General features: G+C 42.9%; 1 protein-coding gene across 5 annotated transcripts in view; it reads left to right on the forward strand.

The window, feature by feature from the left end:
* UTRN (utrophin) overlaps positions 1 to 17764 on the forward strand; it is a 594587-nt gene that overhangs the window by 120313 nt on the left and 456510 nt on the right. For all 5 annotated transcript variants that reach the window (XM_037894924.2, XM_043543078.1, XM_007056268.4 and 2 more), the window contains 4 exons: positions 7349 to 7441; positions 8279 to 8356; positions 14073 to 14165; positions 15081 to 15253. In XM_037894924.2, coding sequence (XP_037750852.1) covers positions 7349 to 7441; positions 8279 to 8356; positions 14073 to 14165; positions 15081 to 15253 — 437 coding nt within the window. The remainder of the gene's footprint in view (positions 1 to 7348; positions 7442 to 8278; positions 8357 to 14072; positions 14166 to 15080; positions 15254 to 17764) is intronic.

Genomic DNA, 17764 nt, shown 5'->3' on the forward strand with positions numbered 1-17764 from the left:
ACAGCCGTGTTAGTCTGTATTCGCAAAAAGAAAAGGAGGACTTGTGGCACCTTTAGAGACTCAAATAAATTGGTTAGTCTCTAAGGTGCCACAAGTACTCCTTTTCTTTTATCAGTTAAATGTTTTCCGCACATGGCCTAAATTTTCAAATTTCATTAGTGTTTTTGATTGCCTCAATTTTTGGATGCTTAAACTGACTCCTTAAAGAAACCAGGTTTTCAGAATTGCTGAGTGCTTGCCCTTTAAAAATCAGGCTCCTTTAGGTGTCTCAAGTTGGGCACCCAACATTGAAAATGTAGTCCAATATATAAATCCTTTTTTCTCCCTCTCATGCACCTGCACTGTTCCTTCAATAATTTTTGCTGTTTTAATAGTGTCTACCATTTAAAAGGACATTATTGACTTAAAGTGATATGCATCTACTTGCTATTATTATATGTATTACATAAAGATTTTTTCTCTGATCTCTCATTATTTTTTCTGTTTGTGACTTTGTGCCTCTAACAGCACTCCTGTGTACGGTCAGTTTAATCTTTCCACTTGTACAGCCATTCTGTTAGTTTCCCGTGTGTGTGTGTGTGTGTATGTCTTTCACTCAGTAATAAGAAGAGAGAACAATGAAAAAATAAAAATGTGTTTGTAAAGTCACAATTGTCAGGAGGATTTGGGGCCAATGTAATTTAGGGTGACCAGATCGCAACAGAAAAATATCGGGACACATTGGGGCACTGTCGGCCCAGCTCCTGCTCTCCTGGGGCCCCCCCCCCCCGTCCCCACATCCCACCTCACGCCCCTGCCTGCTGCTGGCTTGCTGTGTCCCTCCCCACCCACCCTCCGCTCACCTCACTCCCCTGCCAGACCCTGCCCCTCGCAAGGAGACAATACAAGTAATTTGATGATGATAATCCCTTGAATGGGCTTTGGGTTGGCCCATAGAGAGTTCTGGCTTTCCCCTAATACACCCTCCCTTCCCCTGCCCTCCCGCTTAGCCATGTCCCCTCTTGGGTCCTTGAGCCCTGCATGGATTTGAGCAGGCTATATTGCTGGGGTGGCCAAACTTAGACAGGGCCAGCTTTAGGCCTGTGCCCCAGAATCAGGCCCCACGCTGGCACCTTTTTAAGTTTTACTCACCCGGTGGCACTGTGGGTCTTCAGTGGCACTTTGTTGGTGGGTCCTTCACTCGCTCCGGGTTTTAGGCGGCACCTCGGCAGCGGGTCCTTCAGTGCCGCCGAAGCCCCGGAGCGAGTGAAGGACCTGCCGCCAAAGTGCCGCCGAAGACCTGGAGCGCCACCGGGTGAGTACAAGCAGGTATTCTAATCAGGCCCCGCACTCCCTACAGCCGGCCCTGCTTACTGACTTCTGAGCCGCATATGACAATCTTCAAAAATTTGAGCGATGGGGGCTCCATGACCTACACTTTAATGTTAAAAGAGCCGCATGTGGCTTGCGAGCCACAGTTTGACCACCCCAGCTATACTGTGTCCAAATCACAGTATACTCTGGGAGCCTAATCATGGTAACGGGTTATTACCCCCAGGGAAGACTTTGTATCAGGATTTGGCCCTAAATATCTTGAGTCAGTTGCACAAGCAAAACCCACAGAGCACATCCCTACTGCCAACAGTCACACCCCAGCCTGTGCCCAGAGGTCCAGGCAGTGTGTTAGAAATGTTTACTTTCATTGGGGAGGACTTTCTAGGAGTCTGGAATGACCCCACCACTTGTAACTTCCGAGCTCATCTCTTCAGTGTGGTGATGTCTTTCATCACAAGTCCCACGCTCCACCTAGGCTGGGGAATCAACTAGAGGCTGAGGCGGAACGCACCCCTGAAACTTCAGATTCTACCCTCATTTACACTAGTGCAAATCTGGAGTGACTCCACTGAGGCCAGGGCGGTAACTGAAGCACCCTTGGAGCCCTCCCTCTGGAATGGAGCATTCAGAAGGAGACAACAGGAGTTTGCTTGTCAGTCATGATTATGGAGTCTCCTGTTGCAGTAAAATAATTCTAGGGCGGGGGCTGATTTCTGAAAACTCCGGCTCCTTTTAGAGCAGCCACATGTGCCCAGAGAGGCAGCGTCTGGATCCCCACTGGAGGAGTCAAGGCCATGCGATTTGTGCACCTTGGGAATGGCTGGGGTCGGGGCGTTGTGGCTAACAGCTAGGCTGCTGTGTGTGGGGCACTCGCACTGTGCTGAGTCAGGTGCACGCCGCCCCCCCCCCCCCCCGCTCACCAGTGTGGTAAGTGACCTGGGTAGCAGCTTAGCAGTGCTCAGCCCCCACCTTCCCTGAGTGAAATCAGCACGTGCAGAGCTCCAGCAGCAGCCTCCGCAGCCCCGCCCCAGGTGTAGTTGGGCACCTCTTCTCCCTGGCTCTGCCGTGAGCTCGGTGGGTTGGTCTGCGCATGCCCTGTTGGTGATGATGCCGCTATTAGCTCTGTGGGGCACCTTCCTTCCCCCGCTCCCCCTGTGGAAAAACAGTGGGGAAAGAAAAGCTTGGAAACAGCTTCTGGCAGCGCCCCCCATTGAACATGGAGCCATGTCTCATTTCAGAGCTGGCAGTTCTAGCCCTTCCACTGCATCCACGGAGCCAGCCCCAGGGGACTCACTGCCTGGCTCTGGGTGCGAGCTGCCCTGCCCAGCCCTTCTTAGGGGCACCCTGAGCGGAGGGGGGGTCCAGCTCCAGGGCTGTCACTCAGCCCTGGGTGCCGAGAGCATTGGAACACTTCAGCCTGGGGGCTGGGCCAGGGGTCAGCAGCCTTCCAGGCTCAATTGGCTGGGGTGAGTTTTACTCTCTGTTGTTGCCACAGAGTGAGTCTTCTTGATGGCAGAGCTTTCTGGGGATGCTGCCCCCACCCCTTAAAATAAATGGGGGACTTCAGTTCATTTTGGATTGGATTCCAAAGCTTGTTCGCCAAGAGCTGTTTTGGATCTGGCACAGCGCTAAGCCTGATCACAAAGAGCTGGCAGGTGACAGCTGAATTGAAGTGCAACTTCTGTTTCCAGGCTCAAGGAAAGGCATACCTTTCCCATGTCTCCAGCTCTGCTCAGCGACAGCCAGGAGTTGGGACTCTGGGGGGTGCGCTGGGTGGTGGGGATGGAGCCTTCTCATCTCCACACCTGCCTAGTGCTTGCCTCACTCCTTCACTGGACCTCCCTCCCCCAACCTGCTGCGAGACCCCTGCACCCTGCCTGCCTCCTCACTCCCCAGCCCGCTGCTCACCTCCTCACCTGAATATCGGGACAAACAGCATCCCGATCGTACGTCAATTGGGACGCAGGACAAAGGGTTAAATATCAGGACAGTCCCGATTTTATCGGGATGTCTGGTCACCCTAAATGTAGTAGCTGAATCTACTAATTTTGACAGGTTTCAGAGTAACAGCCGTGTTAGTCTGTATTCGCAAAAAGAAAAGGAATACTTGTGGCACCTTAGAGACTAACCAATTTATTTGAGCCTAAGCTTTCGTGAGCTACAGCTCACTTCATCGGATGCATCCGATGAAGTGAGCTGTAGCTCACGAAAGCTTATGCTCAAATAAATTGGTTAGTCTCTAAGGTGCCACAAGTACTCCTTTTCTTTCTACTAATTTTGGTCTGTTAAGTAGCTTTCAAATGATAGTGTCCCTTAAAACGTCTCATCTGATTCTGTTATTTGGTGAGTAACCAGTTTTCATTATATAACCTGTTAAATTTGTTTCTTCTGGACTCCTCTGCCACCTTTCATTTTCTCTTACTTACTGGCTGATGGCCTGATGTGTTTGCACTTGCCACTGGCTTCAGGTCCTGGTCTAATTTGTCTGATTGTCACTTTAATAGTGTTTAGTACCTCAGTTTTGATCAGATCTCTTCAGTGATAAAATGGCTGTTTTATGGGATATCATTAGGCCTCCATTGCTTTGCCCTTGTGTAGTTACTTTCACCTGTGAAAAGTGAATATAAAATACACCAGTTCCAAATGGCAACACTTTATTCTCACTTTGCATCGGTGTAAATGGCAGTGGTGGAATGTCTTGCCAATTTTTTTTTTAACAGTTTTGATCTGAAGTCCATTGAAGTAATTGGGAGACAGTTATTCTCTTGATTTCCTGGGGCTTTGTATCTGGCCATTAACACATTGCCATAAAAATAACACTTATGTAGTTCCCTTCCTACAAGGGTCCAAAGTGCTTAGCAAAATTTACAAAGTAGTGAATTATATCAGAAACTTGGCTCTGTGACTCTCTATTTTGGGGGAAAAAAAGGAAAAATAATTCCCAAGGCATATTGGATGGCAACCTAACAAAGTACTAAGATACCTTGATTATTTTATCATCTAACCCTAGTTCTCATCCCAGTACTGTGCATTGTTTTCTCTGGAAGCTTTCTACAAATCTACAAAACAGTTTTTTTAACATTGCTTTATCTATCTGTTTGTTTTGAGGATAATGAATGCTATAGTAAAGCAGAAATGAGTAGTTTAAATTTCAGAAATAATCTAAAGCTCTTTTGATGGCTGTTTAAACTGGCAGAAGAAAGTGTTGCTCTGATGCCAGTGAAATAAAACCATTCTCTTGAAAAAGCGGATCGAAACTTTTTCCGGCAGTACAGTACGTGGAAAGTTACTTGTAGATGGAAAAATATCATGACCTGCACAAGAAAATGTCTCAGATCAGGAAATAATCAGGTTTTTCTTTGTATACTTAAAATGAAAAATAAAACATCCAAGTAGGGGAAAAAAAATCAGATGGTATATGTCCAGAACCTCCTAAATGTAATACAGCACAATGAAGATCTTTTTATCCTCTCCAACAAAACTGTTACAATCCCACAGCAGAGACAGAAAAGTTGCTTGTGGGCTATTTATCAAAATCCATGTCAGGATATTTGATATTGGTATTTTCAGGCTCTGCACATTTTATAGATCTCTGTGAATCTTTATATGTGTTTGTTAGCCACTAATATGAAGAGGAATGCAATTCTGGGGTGATGCACACATAGCTCGAGCCTATAACCATGGACACAAAATAGAATACTTGTTCTTCTTTCTGTAAGACAATTGGCAAGGTTGTAGGAAACTTTTATCAGTGCATCAAACTAACGACAACAGATTCCTGAGGGAAAGAAATCCTTGGACTTCTGGAATATGAACTTCCCTACCCTCTTCCTTTCCCCATGGCCACAAATATGGCACCTTCGGTTCTGCTGTTTAGCACCTGGGCAGGGGTAGACTCGGTAGTAGCCCCCTAGCCCAACCATTTACACACACATCAGCAGGTACTTGCTTTTATACGGGGGGGCCTTGGGGCTTCCCCCAATTAGTCAAGCTTCCATTGGCCCCTCATGGTCAGGTGTTTTGTAAGTAACAGGAGCAGTGACTCGTGCCCCTTAATTGCCATGACCCCATCGTGGTAAAGGTAATTTGTGATGGCCGAGCTGCTCCCATGGCACACCACATTGTGTGGGAGTACCCAAGAAATTCCACCTTCTCCTTTCTTCCATTCTGCCATCCCAGGCCAAGTTTAAAGGTTGAGGTTGAACTGTACGACATATACATCACCTGAAAAGCATATGCGAATAGTGTGAATATGTGGTGGTCTTACCATGCTTGGAAGGGTATAGTTACACTTATTAAATACTGATATGTAATGTTCCTGCTCATAAACTCTAATTTGTGCACATTATCTCATCATTACTCTGTTTGGAATTATAGTATGTCAATTGCATTGCTCTCTCTATCCTAGACTTGTGTGTACATATACGCTCTGTACACACTTTTTATAAAATCGATTGTGACAGTAATTGACTGGTAACCCTTCTGCCAGAAAAGTTTATTGCATTAATTTAATGTCAGAAATCTTGGATGGTTGCTACTTTAAAAAATAAAAATAAAAAAATAACGTTGAGCTGTGTCAGTTACATGAGCATCCTTACTATTTTTGTTCAGATGGTTTTAGTTAAAACTGGGGACTGCACTTTGATTGCAATTATGCTGATGTGAACGAGATCACAATGTGGTTCAGTGTCTGAAATAGCTTAGTTTTGATTCTATAAATTCTTTTAATAGTATCAGACCTTTCTGGCAGCTGTTGCTCTAACTAAGGTTTTAAGTTTTGAAACCAAAAAGTAGCTTTGAAACAATAAACATTATTAAAAAAAATTGGCTGCTTTGGGTCACATGTAAATAATCCCGTTTTGCAATTGTGTTGATGTTACAAAGCGTGAGTTCTGCTTTTTCTGGTTTAATGTATTAGTAGAACTCGGCAATTCTTGTCTCTTTTTATAAACCTGTCATTGGGGAAAGAGGAGCCAGGACAGTGAATGTTCTAATAGCACAACTACTTGACATAACTGTGTAAATTGACCGATTTTGCTTTCTGAAAAAGAGTGGCATGTAGTTAAGGGGATGGTGTAGTGAAATTCTGAAATGTTATGGACATTAGACACCTTTTGGAATTATTTTGTTCTCCAATCTGGCACTCATCTGCATATCACACAGCCAGTAGATGAATGTAACACACTAATCTGGCTACCGGCTGCCTGTGTTTTTTCCAGTCCCATTTCCATAGAATCTGTGATTGGATCCATGGATAATGAGACTAAAGGGAAGTATAGGAAAGGATTGATATTACCATGTTGTTGCCTAACTTACACCAATTATGTACCCATTTCAATAGAAATGGTTACTGGGATTCTGTTCCTGTACTTTTTTTTTTCATGAAAATGAATACATGGCTGGGGAAAAAAAGTGAACAGTTTCAAAATATTAATGGAAATCCCAATTTCTGCATCTTCTAGTCAACTAATCTGGACAGAAGTGGTGCTGTTACTTCCTAAGGACTCAATTCAAAGCCCATTGAAGGCAACAGAAAGATTCCCAGTGACTTCAGTGAGCTTTAGATCAGCCCCACAATGAAAAGCAACACCACCAAGAGAATTTAGCCAAGAATCTTGCTGTTGAGAATCTGTTTGCCTCTCTCCTTTTAATGTGCTCATAGTCTTGGTTCTGCCTTAGGTGTAGCTAGAACAGAACATTTCTTCTCAAAGAAATCTCCAAAAGTATAGCACATGGGGTTTTTTTCCCTGGGGTGTTGAAGCACCTACATTAAAGTTAGTAAGAGCTGGGGGTGCTCAGAGAGTGTCGATATTAGGCTGTAGATGTACAGTGAAGGAGAAAGCAAAAAGGTAAGGAAAGAATTTTCATCTGTGGAGGATGGCCACAACTCACAGTTGTGGGACTCTTCTTTTTTCCTTTATTACAATAACCATGAATTGAAAATACGATGCAAAATTAAAATTTCTCTAATTTTAAAGAGGCTTCTGTTGCTGAAATAAAACTCTCATTTTGTTCCCATATTTTTTTTCTGTAGAGTGGGAAGCCACCAATTAAGGATATGTTCACAGAGCTCAAGGATGGAAGGAAGCTTTTGGATCTTCTAGAAGGGCTCACAGGAAATCCATTGGTAAGAAAAGTATTAATTAGTGATTGTGAAGGATGGTAACCACCTGACCTGTGCTTCCTAAATACAAACATCCCACTGTGTAGTGCATGTAACTTTGGGCTTGATCTAAAGCCCATTGAAGTTGCAAGGCATCACAAAAGGAAGAGTCTTTCATGCTTTGATACCCGTTTGTGGCACTCCACGATAAGCTTTATGGCGCTGATCCTGCAATTGGATCCTCGCACCAATAGGGCAATAGGGCTCCACGCAGGCCTGCTGCATGAGTCAGATTGTGGTAGCACAGGGGAAATGGAGTGGCTGGTGTTGTCAAGTATTGCTTTGAATTTTAAATTCTCTTTGCTCCTACCCAAAGTAGGGCATGAAAAAAGAGGAAGTGCAGCCTCTCCCCAGTGCTCAAGGCCTCAGTTGTCTTATGGGTGTCAAAACAACAAATTGCCTCTTGTTCCTTTACAGGAGCCAATAATCCCAGCTGCTCTGTCGAACTGCCAAAAACTTCACCTTCCCCCCCCACTTGGGAACTTCCATAAGGCAGTTATGTTACCACTACAAAATTCCGCAACACATTGAAAATTTAAAACTTATGAAGTTTTGTATAAATTTGAAACATTCTGAAACTGAGGTTTGTTTCAACATATAAGGAGTATTGTATTAAGTGTTACTCTTTTTTTTCATAGTTCAGTAAAAAATCCTTTAATCTGCAGTTTTCCTTATTTTTCTGTTTTTCTTTATAAAAATAACACGATAAAATGACAAATTTCCCGTTTTTCTGTTTCTGTTTTCAACTGTCGTCAAGTGTTTTGACATGAACAAAATGTAACTTTGTATTTTTATTTTTAGCCCAAAGAACGTGGTTCCACAAGAGTACATGCCCTAAATAATGTCAACAGAGTACTGCAAGTTTTACATCAGAACAGTGTAAGCTTATATTGTAACTTAAAATATTTTTTGTGGTAATTTTGGTTTAATAAGTCTTCTAAGATAAGTGGCTTGGAATTGCAGATCATAAACCACAAGTTGCACACAAGCAAATAAAAATGCCACCAGACAATGAAAACTATTCACAATTCATGTGGTCAATATTTTCAACTGTCTAATATTTTTGTGAAATAATTAAATGCAAGCAAGATGTTACGAAAATGGCATAGTTTTGGATGAGATTTTGATGAAGAGGAACTGAATGGTTATAGGCATTTGTTCTCTGTGTGGGTTAAACTGTTTTACGTTTTCATCTCTCATTATTTGACACTTATAAGTCACTATCACTTCTAGTCGGTGTATGTTGTTGAATCAATATTATTTAATCTGGTTTCTTAGATGCACTCATGATAGTAGTATTTGAGCACTACTTCACCAAACCTTTGGTAGTAAACTATATATGGTTTCTTTAGAAATCTCTGATTCAGCCAGTAGAAGTGTTCTGAAGAGTCGTTTGATCAATCGTCAATTGGTCTAATGCCAACAGGCCTTAGAAATAACACATGGTAGATATTATTTAAAATTAAAAATACAATATATTGAATTTTAAGCACATGCTTGAATGTTAGTGGGATTGGAGACTTTGATTGTTAATTCTCTGGAGCAGGGAGTATGTTTCTATAATTTGTGCCTTCCCTAGCACAGTACGGCTCTGCTCTTTTCATTGCTGTAATACATACAATACTTTTAGATAGTAATTTTAGAGAACATTTGTTAAAATATTTGTTGCAAAAATTCCTAACTCAACAAACCGAAGCTGTCCACACAGTTTCAGCTTGGAAGTAGTTGACCTTACTCTAAACTGATGGTCACAGTGCAGGAATCTAGATGGATAAATAGGAGGCTTCTCAGATGAAGATACAGCAGGAATCTCAAGGACATGACAATTTTTGAATCTCTGTATATCCCTTTAGGGCAGAGATTCTCATGTTTGGGGGGTGTCAAACTTTTGGGGGAGGGAGGGGAGCACAGCAAGCCTTCCAGTACATCAGTACTTACAGTAAAAGGGGTAGGGGAGGGCAAGTGCCAAGTCACAACTCCACTCGTGATGGAGGGGCGTGCAGGCCAAATTTGAGTGAGTGGCATTGTGACCTTATGCATGGGTTTGCAGTACCATTCACTCAAATTTGGCCTGGAGGGTCAAATGTTAGTGGCATTGTGACCCCGTGCACCAGGTTGCAATGCCACTCACTCAGATTTTTTGGGGTGGGGCCTTCAAGTTTACAAAACCCCAAAAACCTTCTAAGTGGGGCTTGATTTGAAAAAGCTTGAGAATCCCTGCTTTAAGATCTGAGCCAAAGTGCCCATAGGAGTCTTTCCATTGACTACATGACTTTTGGTTCAGGTCCTTAATGAGTTGTCCCAGGCTTCTAAATCTTCAGTAGCTGATCAAAAATGAACAGTACAGTTTTAAGGAAAACAAGATATTTTTTTTAAAATGTTTGACAACTGTTTGCATTATATTGTAATCTTCTAGTGAAGCAATTGTATTTTTTTTCTTCACAGAAGAGTTTCATGATAAGCATATGTTTTTTCTAATCAGAATTGCTGTTTTACATGTGGCAGGACTGAAATAATTCAGGAATAACAGTCAGCTTCAGACTACAGCATGTCTGAGTTTATTGTAATTGGGTTCCAGTGTATTTGTATACTGCTGATCAAATGATGTTGTGAAACTGGTGTATATTACTGAGCACTTTCCCCTTTTGTATTGCTGGACTAAAATCATATTACTAGGAAGTGACTTGACGCAGGCAAGGATTTATTCTTCTTTGACATACTGTACACACACTTATTTGCTTTTCTAAGGATAAGTAATGAGTCTTTCTAGTCTGAAATTAATTTAGTTTATTTTATGAAAATAGTAAATGGGATTGAGTTAAACTACTGAGTGATTTTATTGGTTCTTCCTTGACTTGCCAAGATCTGTCGTTTTGGAAATGTGCAGATAGCATTAGTCAGCTGACTGCTGTGAGGAATCTTCACATGGTTTGCACCAGGTGTTCAGAAATATTAAGAGGTTTTTTTTAAGATAAAGGAGGAAGAAGTGCCATTGAATGTGGTTACTTCCCTCTTACCTGGGAGCTTAGGGGCTATAAAATATCAATAACTTTTGAAAGAATTAGTTTGAGCATTTAAAAAAAAAATTCTAAGGAACAGGTGAGTACTAGATGTCAAAATTTAGAGTGATTGCTGTGACTTCAGTTCACTTATGTGAGCAGAGTAGTTTAGAATATGATGATACAAAAAGCTATTTGAAGATCAGAACATGCAATGGTTTTCATAAAGTGTAGTTACAGGGTTGGATGTAGGATTTAGTACAGATACAGAGAGGATATTGAAAGAGTTGTCTATAATCACACAGGTTCCAAAACCATAAGCATTTCTGTTACGTGTTCTCAGAACCTTTCCTTCTCCACTCAGATTAAATCACACCTTTTGCAAAATAATTTTCAGCAGGCGGCACTTGGAGTCCTTCCATTATAATGTGTTCCCCTCTTTGCATTCTAGTTTTACTTTCCAGTGTTATGGTTAAATTATCTGCATTGGTGACTATTTTCTCTCTCCCTCCCTTCCCATCCCATTGCCTTCCTCACTGTCTCTCCAAAAACATAAGTTTCTGCTGCTTTAAAATGTGTGTCTTCCTGAAAAGTGACTCTGGGGTTCCATGTCTGTCCCAGTGATTCCATGTCAGTTTCATTCTCCTAACAAACAGAAAGATCGGTTGAAAAGGTGACACTCGGCACTAATTGAATTCAGTGGAGTTACACAGGCAGACTGAAGAATCTGTATTATTGGTGATTATTCAGAGATTGCAAGGGCAGAAGGGACTATTCTGATAATTTTGTCTGACCTCCTGTGTAACATAGGCCATAGAGCATCTCCAAAATAATTCACAGAACATATCTTTTAGGAAAACATCCATTCTTGATTTAAAAATGGCCAGAGATGGAGAATCTGTCATGGCCCTTAGTAAATTGTTCCAATGATTAATTACCCCCACCTTTAAAAATGTACACCTTATTTCCATCCTGTCTAGCTTCAGCTTCCAGCCATTGGATTGGGTTATACCTTTATCTGGTAGATTGAAGAGTCCATTATCAAATTTGTTTCCCAAATAGGTAGTTATACACTGTAATCAAATCACCCCTTTAACCTTCTCTTTATTAAGATAAATAGATTGAGCTCCTTGAGTCTGTCACTGTAAATCATGTTTTCTAATCCTTTAATCATTGGCATAAATTATATTACCCTCCAGCACATGTCACTTAACTTGAAGTCCTGTCCCACATGTTCACACAGCGTTTTCTTCCCTACACATTATAGATAGGAGCATAAGGAGCTCGTCGTCATGTTCCCTTGTGTGATTTATAGCAGACACCAACTAGTAATAGAAGATTAGGGTTGGAAGAGACCTCAGGAGGTCATCTAGAACAACCCCCTGCTCAAAGCAGGACCAACACCAACTAAATCATCTCACCCAGGGCTTTTTCGAGCTAGGCCTTAAAAACTTCTAAGGATGGAGATTCTACCACCTTTCCAGATAACCCATTCCAGTGCTTCACCACCCTCCTAGTGAAATAGTGTTTCCTAGTATCAACCTAGACCTCCCCCACTGCAACTCGAGACCATTGCTCCTTGTTCTGTCATCTGCCACCACTGAGAACAGCCGAGCTCCATCCTCTTTGGAACCCCCCTTCAGGTAGTTGCAGGCTGCTATCGAATCCCTCACCACTCTTCTCTTCTGCAGACTAAACAAGCTCAGTTCCCTCAGCCTCACCTCGTAAGTTATGTGCCCCAGCCCCCTGATCATTTTTGTTGCTCTCCGCTGGACTCTCTCCAATTTGTCTACATCCTTTCTGTAGTGGGGTGGGGCCCAAAACTGGACACCGTACTCCGCGTGTGGCCTCACCAGTGCCAAATAGAGGGGAATAATCACTTCCCTTGATCTGCTGGCAATGCTCCTACTAATACAGCCCAGTATGCCGTTGGCCTTCTTGGCAATGAGGGCACACTGCCGACTCATATCCAGCTTCTTATCCACTGTAATCCCCAGGTCCTTTTCTGCAGAACTGCCACTTAGCCAGTCGGTCCCCAGCCTATAGCGGTGCCTGGGATTCTTCCATCCTAAGTGCAGGACTCTGCACTTGTCCTTGTTGAACCTCATCAGATTTCTTTTGGCCCAATCCTCCAATTTATCTAGGTCACTCTGGACCCTATCCCTACCCTCCAGCGTATCTCCCTCTTCTCTCCCCCTCCCCCCCCAGCTTAGTGTCATCTGTGAACTTGCTGGAGGTGCAATGCATCTCATCATCCAGATCATTAATAAAGATGTTGAACAAAACATGCTTTATCAGATGAGATAGCAGGAAAGAGATTCACTGTTGTATCAGCGTAACTGTGTAAGGCAGAGTGGAATTTGCTTTCCTTCTCTGTTCACATTCATTCTGCCAGCTTAATGACCCCCATTCTGCGTAGAGGAAGAAATTGCTGCTGCACCTGACACACATGTATATGTGCTTTATGAAGCGCCTCAACCCAGGCGTAATCTAAGTTCTTCCACTGAGTGCTTGATACTGCAGTGGAGGTGGTGTTGCCTTTGGGAATAGCACCATGGTCATCTTAATTGCCTTTCTTCTATAGCCTCTAGATTTGCTGCTGTAAGGTATGCTATCCCATTGTCCATTTTGGATTTGGAGAGCTCATAACCCAAAAAGAGAATTTCCGGTCTCTAGTTCTGGCTTCCCTACATTAAATTTCAGTTCAGATTTCTTCCCATTAAGACATCTTATGGACATCGTTTATGGACTGCTTAACTTTAAAAGATAACGCTACCTTGGCATTACACACAGCTTTCTAGGCAGTTTGCTCTTTTCATTGGTCTGCCCCTTTTATTCAACTCTCTGAGGAAAAACTGTGGAATCTGACTCTCGTTTGTACTCTCTTGTGAAAAAAGGAGTAAGAGCTGAGTTTGTTTCAAAAACTTTACATTTCACAGTGTAAAATAGAAATGAAGAAGAGTTCAAAAGCTTCCATAAGTGATGAGGTCAAGTTAAAACAAGAGGGGAAGTGTCAAGAAAAAAGCAGAGATCATTAGTGATTAAGGAAATTTAAAAAGGAAGATAAAACCAACGTCATCTTGCCCCTTGCAGCCCCTCCTGAAAAATTAAATATAATTTTTGTTGAATTGAGCCCTAATTAAACTTCTTCAGTTAAAACGAATGCAAACTGATTCTCCCCTGGACACTGTGTTACCACATACAAAGCTTGTCATGTGTGGCTCCTGTGTCAATCTGAAAACTAAAGTTGTTTGTAATTATGACACTTTCATGGCTCTATAATGCCCTATAGTATTAAGGATTACCTCTTACCTTGCAAAACAGACGAATTACTGCATTTTGCCTGTGTATTGGTTGATTTTGGTACCCCCCTATATTGCTGGTCGGGATTGAACCCTTACTCTGTTGCCTATGTATTTTGCTTCTGATTGCCTTCATGACAAATTCAGATAAGATTTCTGAAGAGAGCAGCTCTGCTTGGCAATTTCCACAAAATTAAATGTATCTGTTCATTTGCTAATGGCTGGTTGGTAGATAAGAAAATGGGAGGACACTCAAATCCTTGGTGAGAAATGTTAATTTAATGTCTCCTCCAGGTGGAATTGGTGAATATAGGAGGGACTGACATTGTTGATGGAAATCCCAAACTGACGCTGGGATTACTGTGGAGCATCATCTTGCACTGGCAGGTGAGGAAGCTTTGGGGAGGTGGGTCTCTTTCCAGGAATTTCCACGTTGATCTTTTTAAATTCTTACAAACCTTACTTTGTCCTCTAGCGTGGAAAATATCACGTCTCCTTTGAGTTTGTAATTAGTGTAGATCAGAGTTTAGTTTCTGACCTCTTCTGTTGGCTGAATCCCACAATGCACTTTCTAATTGCGTGTCCAGTTGTACTCAGTCAATTGGTTCTGTTCTTAGTGTTGTTACCACACAGAAACATTTTAAATGAAGACAATAACATTACATTTTTATTCAAGCTTTCTGTACAGATCTACTTGCAAGGTATTTTTAAAGTGTTGTAGCAGAATGGCCTGGATACTGTAATTGTGGCCTGGTTTTAGTGTCTCACCGAAGTACCTCCCCGACTTTAATGCAGTTACTCATGATTTACACCAGCATGAGTGAGAGGAGAATTGGATACTTTGGGAGGGACTTTGGTCTCTGCTTAGGCATCATATAAAAGCAGCAAATGGCGTGTAAGAGGCTCAGGAGAATTCCCCATGTGGAATCGTCCCCCTACAAGGCCCAGTATAGGGGAATATGCTAGGGGTAGAACCAAGGACAGGAGGAGACAGAGCCATAGTGTGTGCCATGCAAGCCTGGGCAGCACTGGGGATGCTGTTGTAACATAGAGCAGTGGTAGACTGTTACCCTAGGGTCCCATTCAGCACACACAGCAGCCCTTGATCAGGAGCGTGCAAAGTGTCTTTAAGGCTCCCTTCCTCAGCTGCGCTGTTTGCAGCTAACCTATTGTGTTTAGTGAAAACAGTGTCTTGAACTCCGATACCAGTTGGTGCAACAACTCAGCTTAAATGCTGGTTTGGCAGATCAACAGTTAACTTGTGTAAAAGTGTAGTTGTGACTGATTATTTGCTTTCTGCAGGTGAAAGATGTCATGAAGGACATCATGTCAAACTTGCAGCAGACAAACAGTGAGAAAATCCTGCTGAGCTGGGTTCGGCAATCCACAAGGCCTTACAGTCAGGTCAATGTTCTGAACTTTACCACAAGCTGGACTGATGGACTTGCCTTTAATGCTGTGATCCACAGACACAAGTAAGTGACGTATTAGATGATTAGACAGCTACACCAATAAGCAGCTTTTGCTTCTTCATCTTGGAGTGTTCAACAGCTTTTAACAACAAGGAATCCTGTGGCATCTTAAAGACTGAAGGTCTTTAGAGACTGTGCCGTTAGTCTTTAAGGCGCCACCAGACTCCTTGTTGTTTTTGGGGATACAGACTAACATGGCTACCCCCTGATACTTGACAACAGCTTTTAGACTGTTTCAATGATTCACCGGTGATGGGTTTTTTAGTTTTGGGGATTTATTTTTTTTTTGGTGTGGTTATGTTAACAATGGAGGGAAATTTGCCAATCCAGCACGCACTTACTTGCAGAGGGCAAAGCTAGGGCTACACTGTAACTCCCGCTGTTCCTTTGCTCACTTTTCAATTACCAAAAAATAAAAGTACTTGAGTGTTTTAAATCGCAAATGACATACATTAACTAGAAAGCAAGCTGAATACATCTTTACAGAGAGGATATCTTGGCTGTTAGACCATCTTACTCCTTTCCCCAAAACTGAAAACACTTGGAAAAAAGGCTCCAGTCCAGCTTGTTTTTTGTAGCATCTCTAGTGAGTAGATAAAGGAACACTTTGAAACAAATCAACAAGTAATACAGGCACCATGGCTCCCTCTTAGTTTTGAGTAAGTGTGATTTGAGAGACAAAGTAATTATTCTCACACAGTTGGCATACATTACTTAACAGAAGAATCAAAGGATAATACAATTCTTTGTTTCTATCCTGTGGTGTTTTACTCTCCCTTGGCCCTTCTTCTAAGAGGTATTGTTTAAGCTGCTCTGGGCAAAGATCATGTATTCTTTGTCTTGGGAGGTGTGTTAGGTAGTCTGTAGAAATAATCATTCCTAATTTTTTAAAAAAGTGTGACTTTCATCAGATATTTCTGCTTTTGGTCAGTCCAGTGTAATTTTAAATTTCACAAATGTTTCAGGATCCATCATTTCCCAGAATGGGCTATTCCACAGTATAATTTTATAATTATTCATTTAAAATGTATAGTTATAGCCCCTAGGGGCCAACCAGATCACAGCTCCACGGTGCCAGGTGCTGTACACATATTTAGACAATGACAGTCCTGCCTCGGTGATCTTCTAATCCAAAACGCAAGGCATAACGTTTGGATGGGATGTGATGTGATGAACAAACAGTTTGGGATGGGGTTCAGGGGAGACAGGGTAGCAAAAATAATAGGAGGTGTGAAATTCTTATCAGCAAAAATTGCAACTTCCTAGCTGCCTAATGGATTTTTTTTTAATGTCACCTAAATATTCCTTCACTTTACTTTATTCCTTTACACATAGGGGTATCATTTTGTAAATCCTTTTCTAACCCTCCTTCTAGTGTTTGTAGTCAATTATTAAAATCCTATTAGTTGCAATTTATCCTATTTATGTTAGATATTAGAACTTTTTAACCTTTTCCTACATGTCAGAACCTTTAACTCCCTATTCAGTCTTGTTCCCCAGCTAGTGGGGGATTTAGAGTTAGTGGCGCCTTGTGCTCAGCTTCATTTTTGGGGCCCTTCCTTGGGACCCAGCCAAGAAAAAGAACATTCTCTCATCTCCCCTTCCACCCCCCTTTTTCATTCTTTTTTTCTTTCTCCTCCTCCTCCTCCTCTAGGTAATAGGAAGTAAATGAAAATAAAGTGAGGTACCTTGATTGTTTTTGTAGTCTAACTTATTTTCCACAGACCACTTGAAAATCTGAGTGTCTCGGTGGACCACTTAATTATCTTTCCAAATATTGTTTGTACTGTTAGCTAACTCTTGTAAAGCGCTTTGGATAAGAGCGGTTTATTAAAAAAATGTAAAAAAGTGTGTTAAAAAAAAAAAGTTGGGACGTGGGGTCTGGCTAGGACTTATGGTGCAGGAGGGGGCTCAGGTCTGGGGTGCAGGGTCTGGGAGGAAGTTAAGGTGCAGGAGCAGGCTGGGGGTTGGGGTGTGGGAGGGGGCTCAGGGCTGGGACAGGGCGTTGGGGTGTGGCATGCTTACCTGGGGCAGCTCCTGTTTGGTGCGAGGGGTGCAGGTGGGGATTTGGGGATGTGTGTGCAGGAGTGAGGGAGGGCAGGGGGGTGGGGTGGGGGGCAGGAGTCAGGGCTGGGTGTCTGTGAGGGGGTGCAGGAGTTGAGTGGACTGGGGGTGCAGAGTCTGGGAGGGAGTTAGGGTGCAGGAGCGGGCTGGGGGTTGGGGTGCAGGGTCTGTCCAGGAGTTAGGATACGGGGGGGGGCTCAGGGTTGGGGCAGGAGGTTGGGGTGTGGAGCGCTTACCTGGGGCAGCTCCCATTTGGTGCGAGGGGTGCAGGTGGGAATGTGGGGTATGCATGCAGGAGCTCCCCTTTGGTGCTCAAGGTGTGGGGGAATGGGGGGGTATAGGAGTCAGAGAGGGCAGGAGGCTGGGGGTGCGTGAGGGGATGCAGGAGTCAAGGCAGGGGACTGGGGGCACCCCCACAACTTGAGACCACAGCCCCTGGCCCTGACTGGC

The sequence above is a fragment of the Chelonia mydas genome, chromosome 3, assembly GCF_015237465.2.
Source record: "Chelonia mydas isolate rCheMyd1 chromosome 3, rCheMyd1.pri.v2, whole genome shotgun sequence".
NCBI lineage: Eukaryota > Metazoa > Chordata > Testudines > Cheloniidae > Chelonia > Chelonia mydas.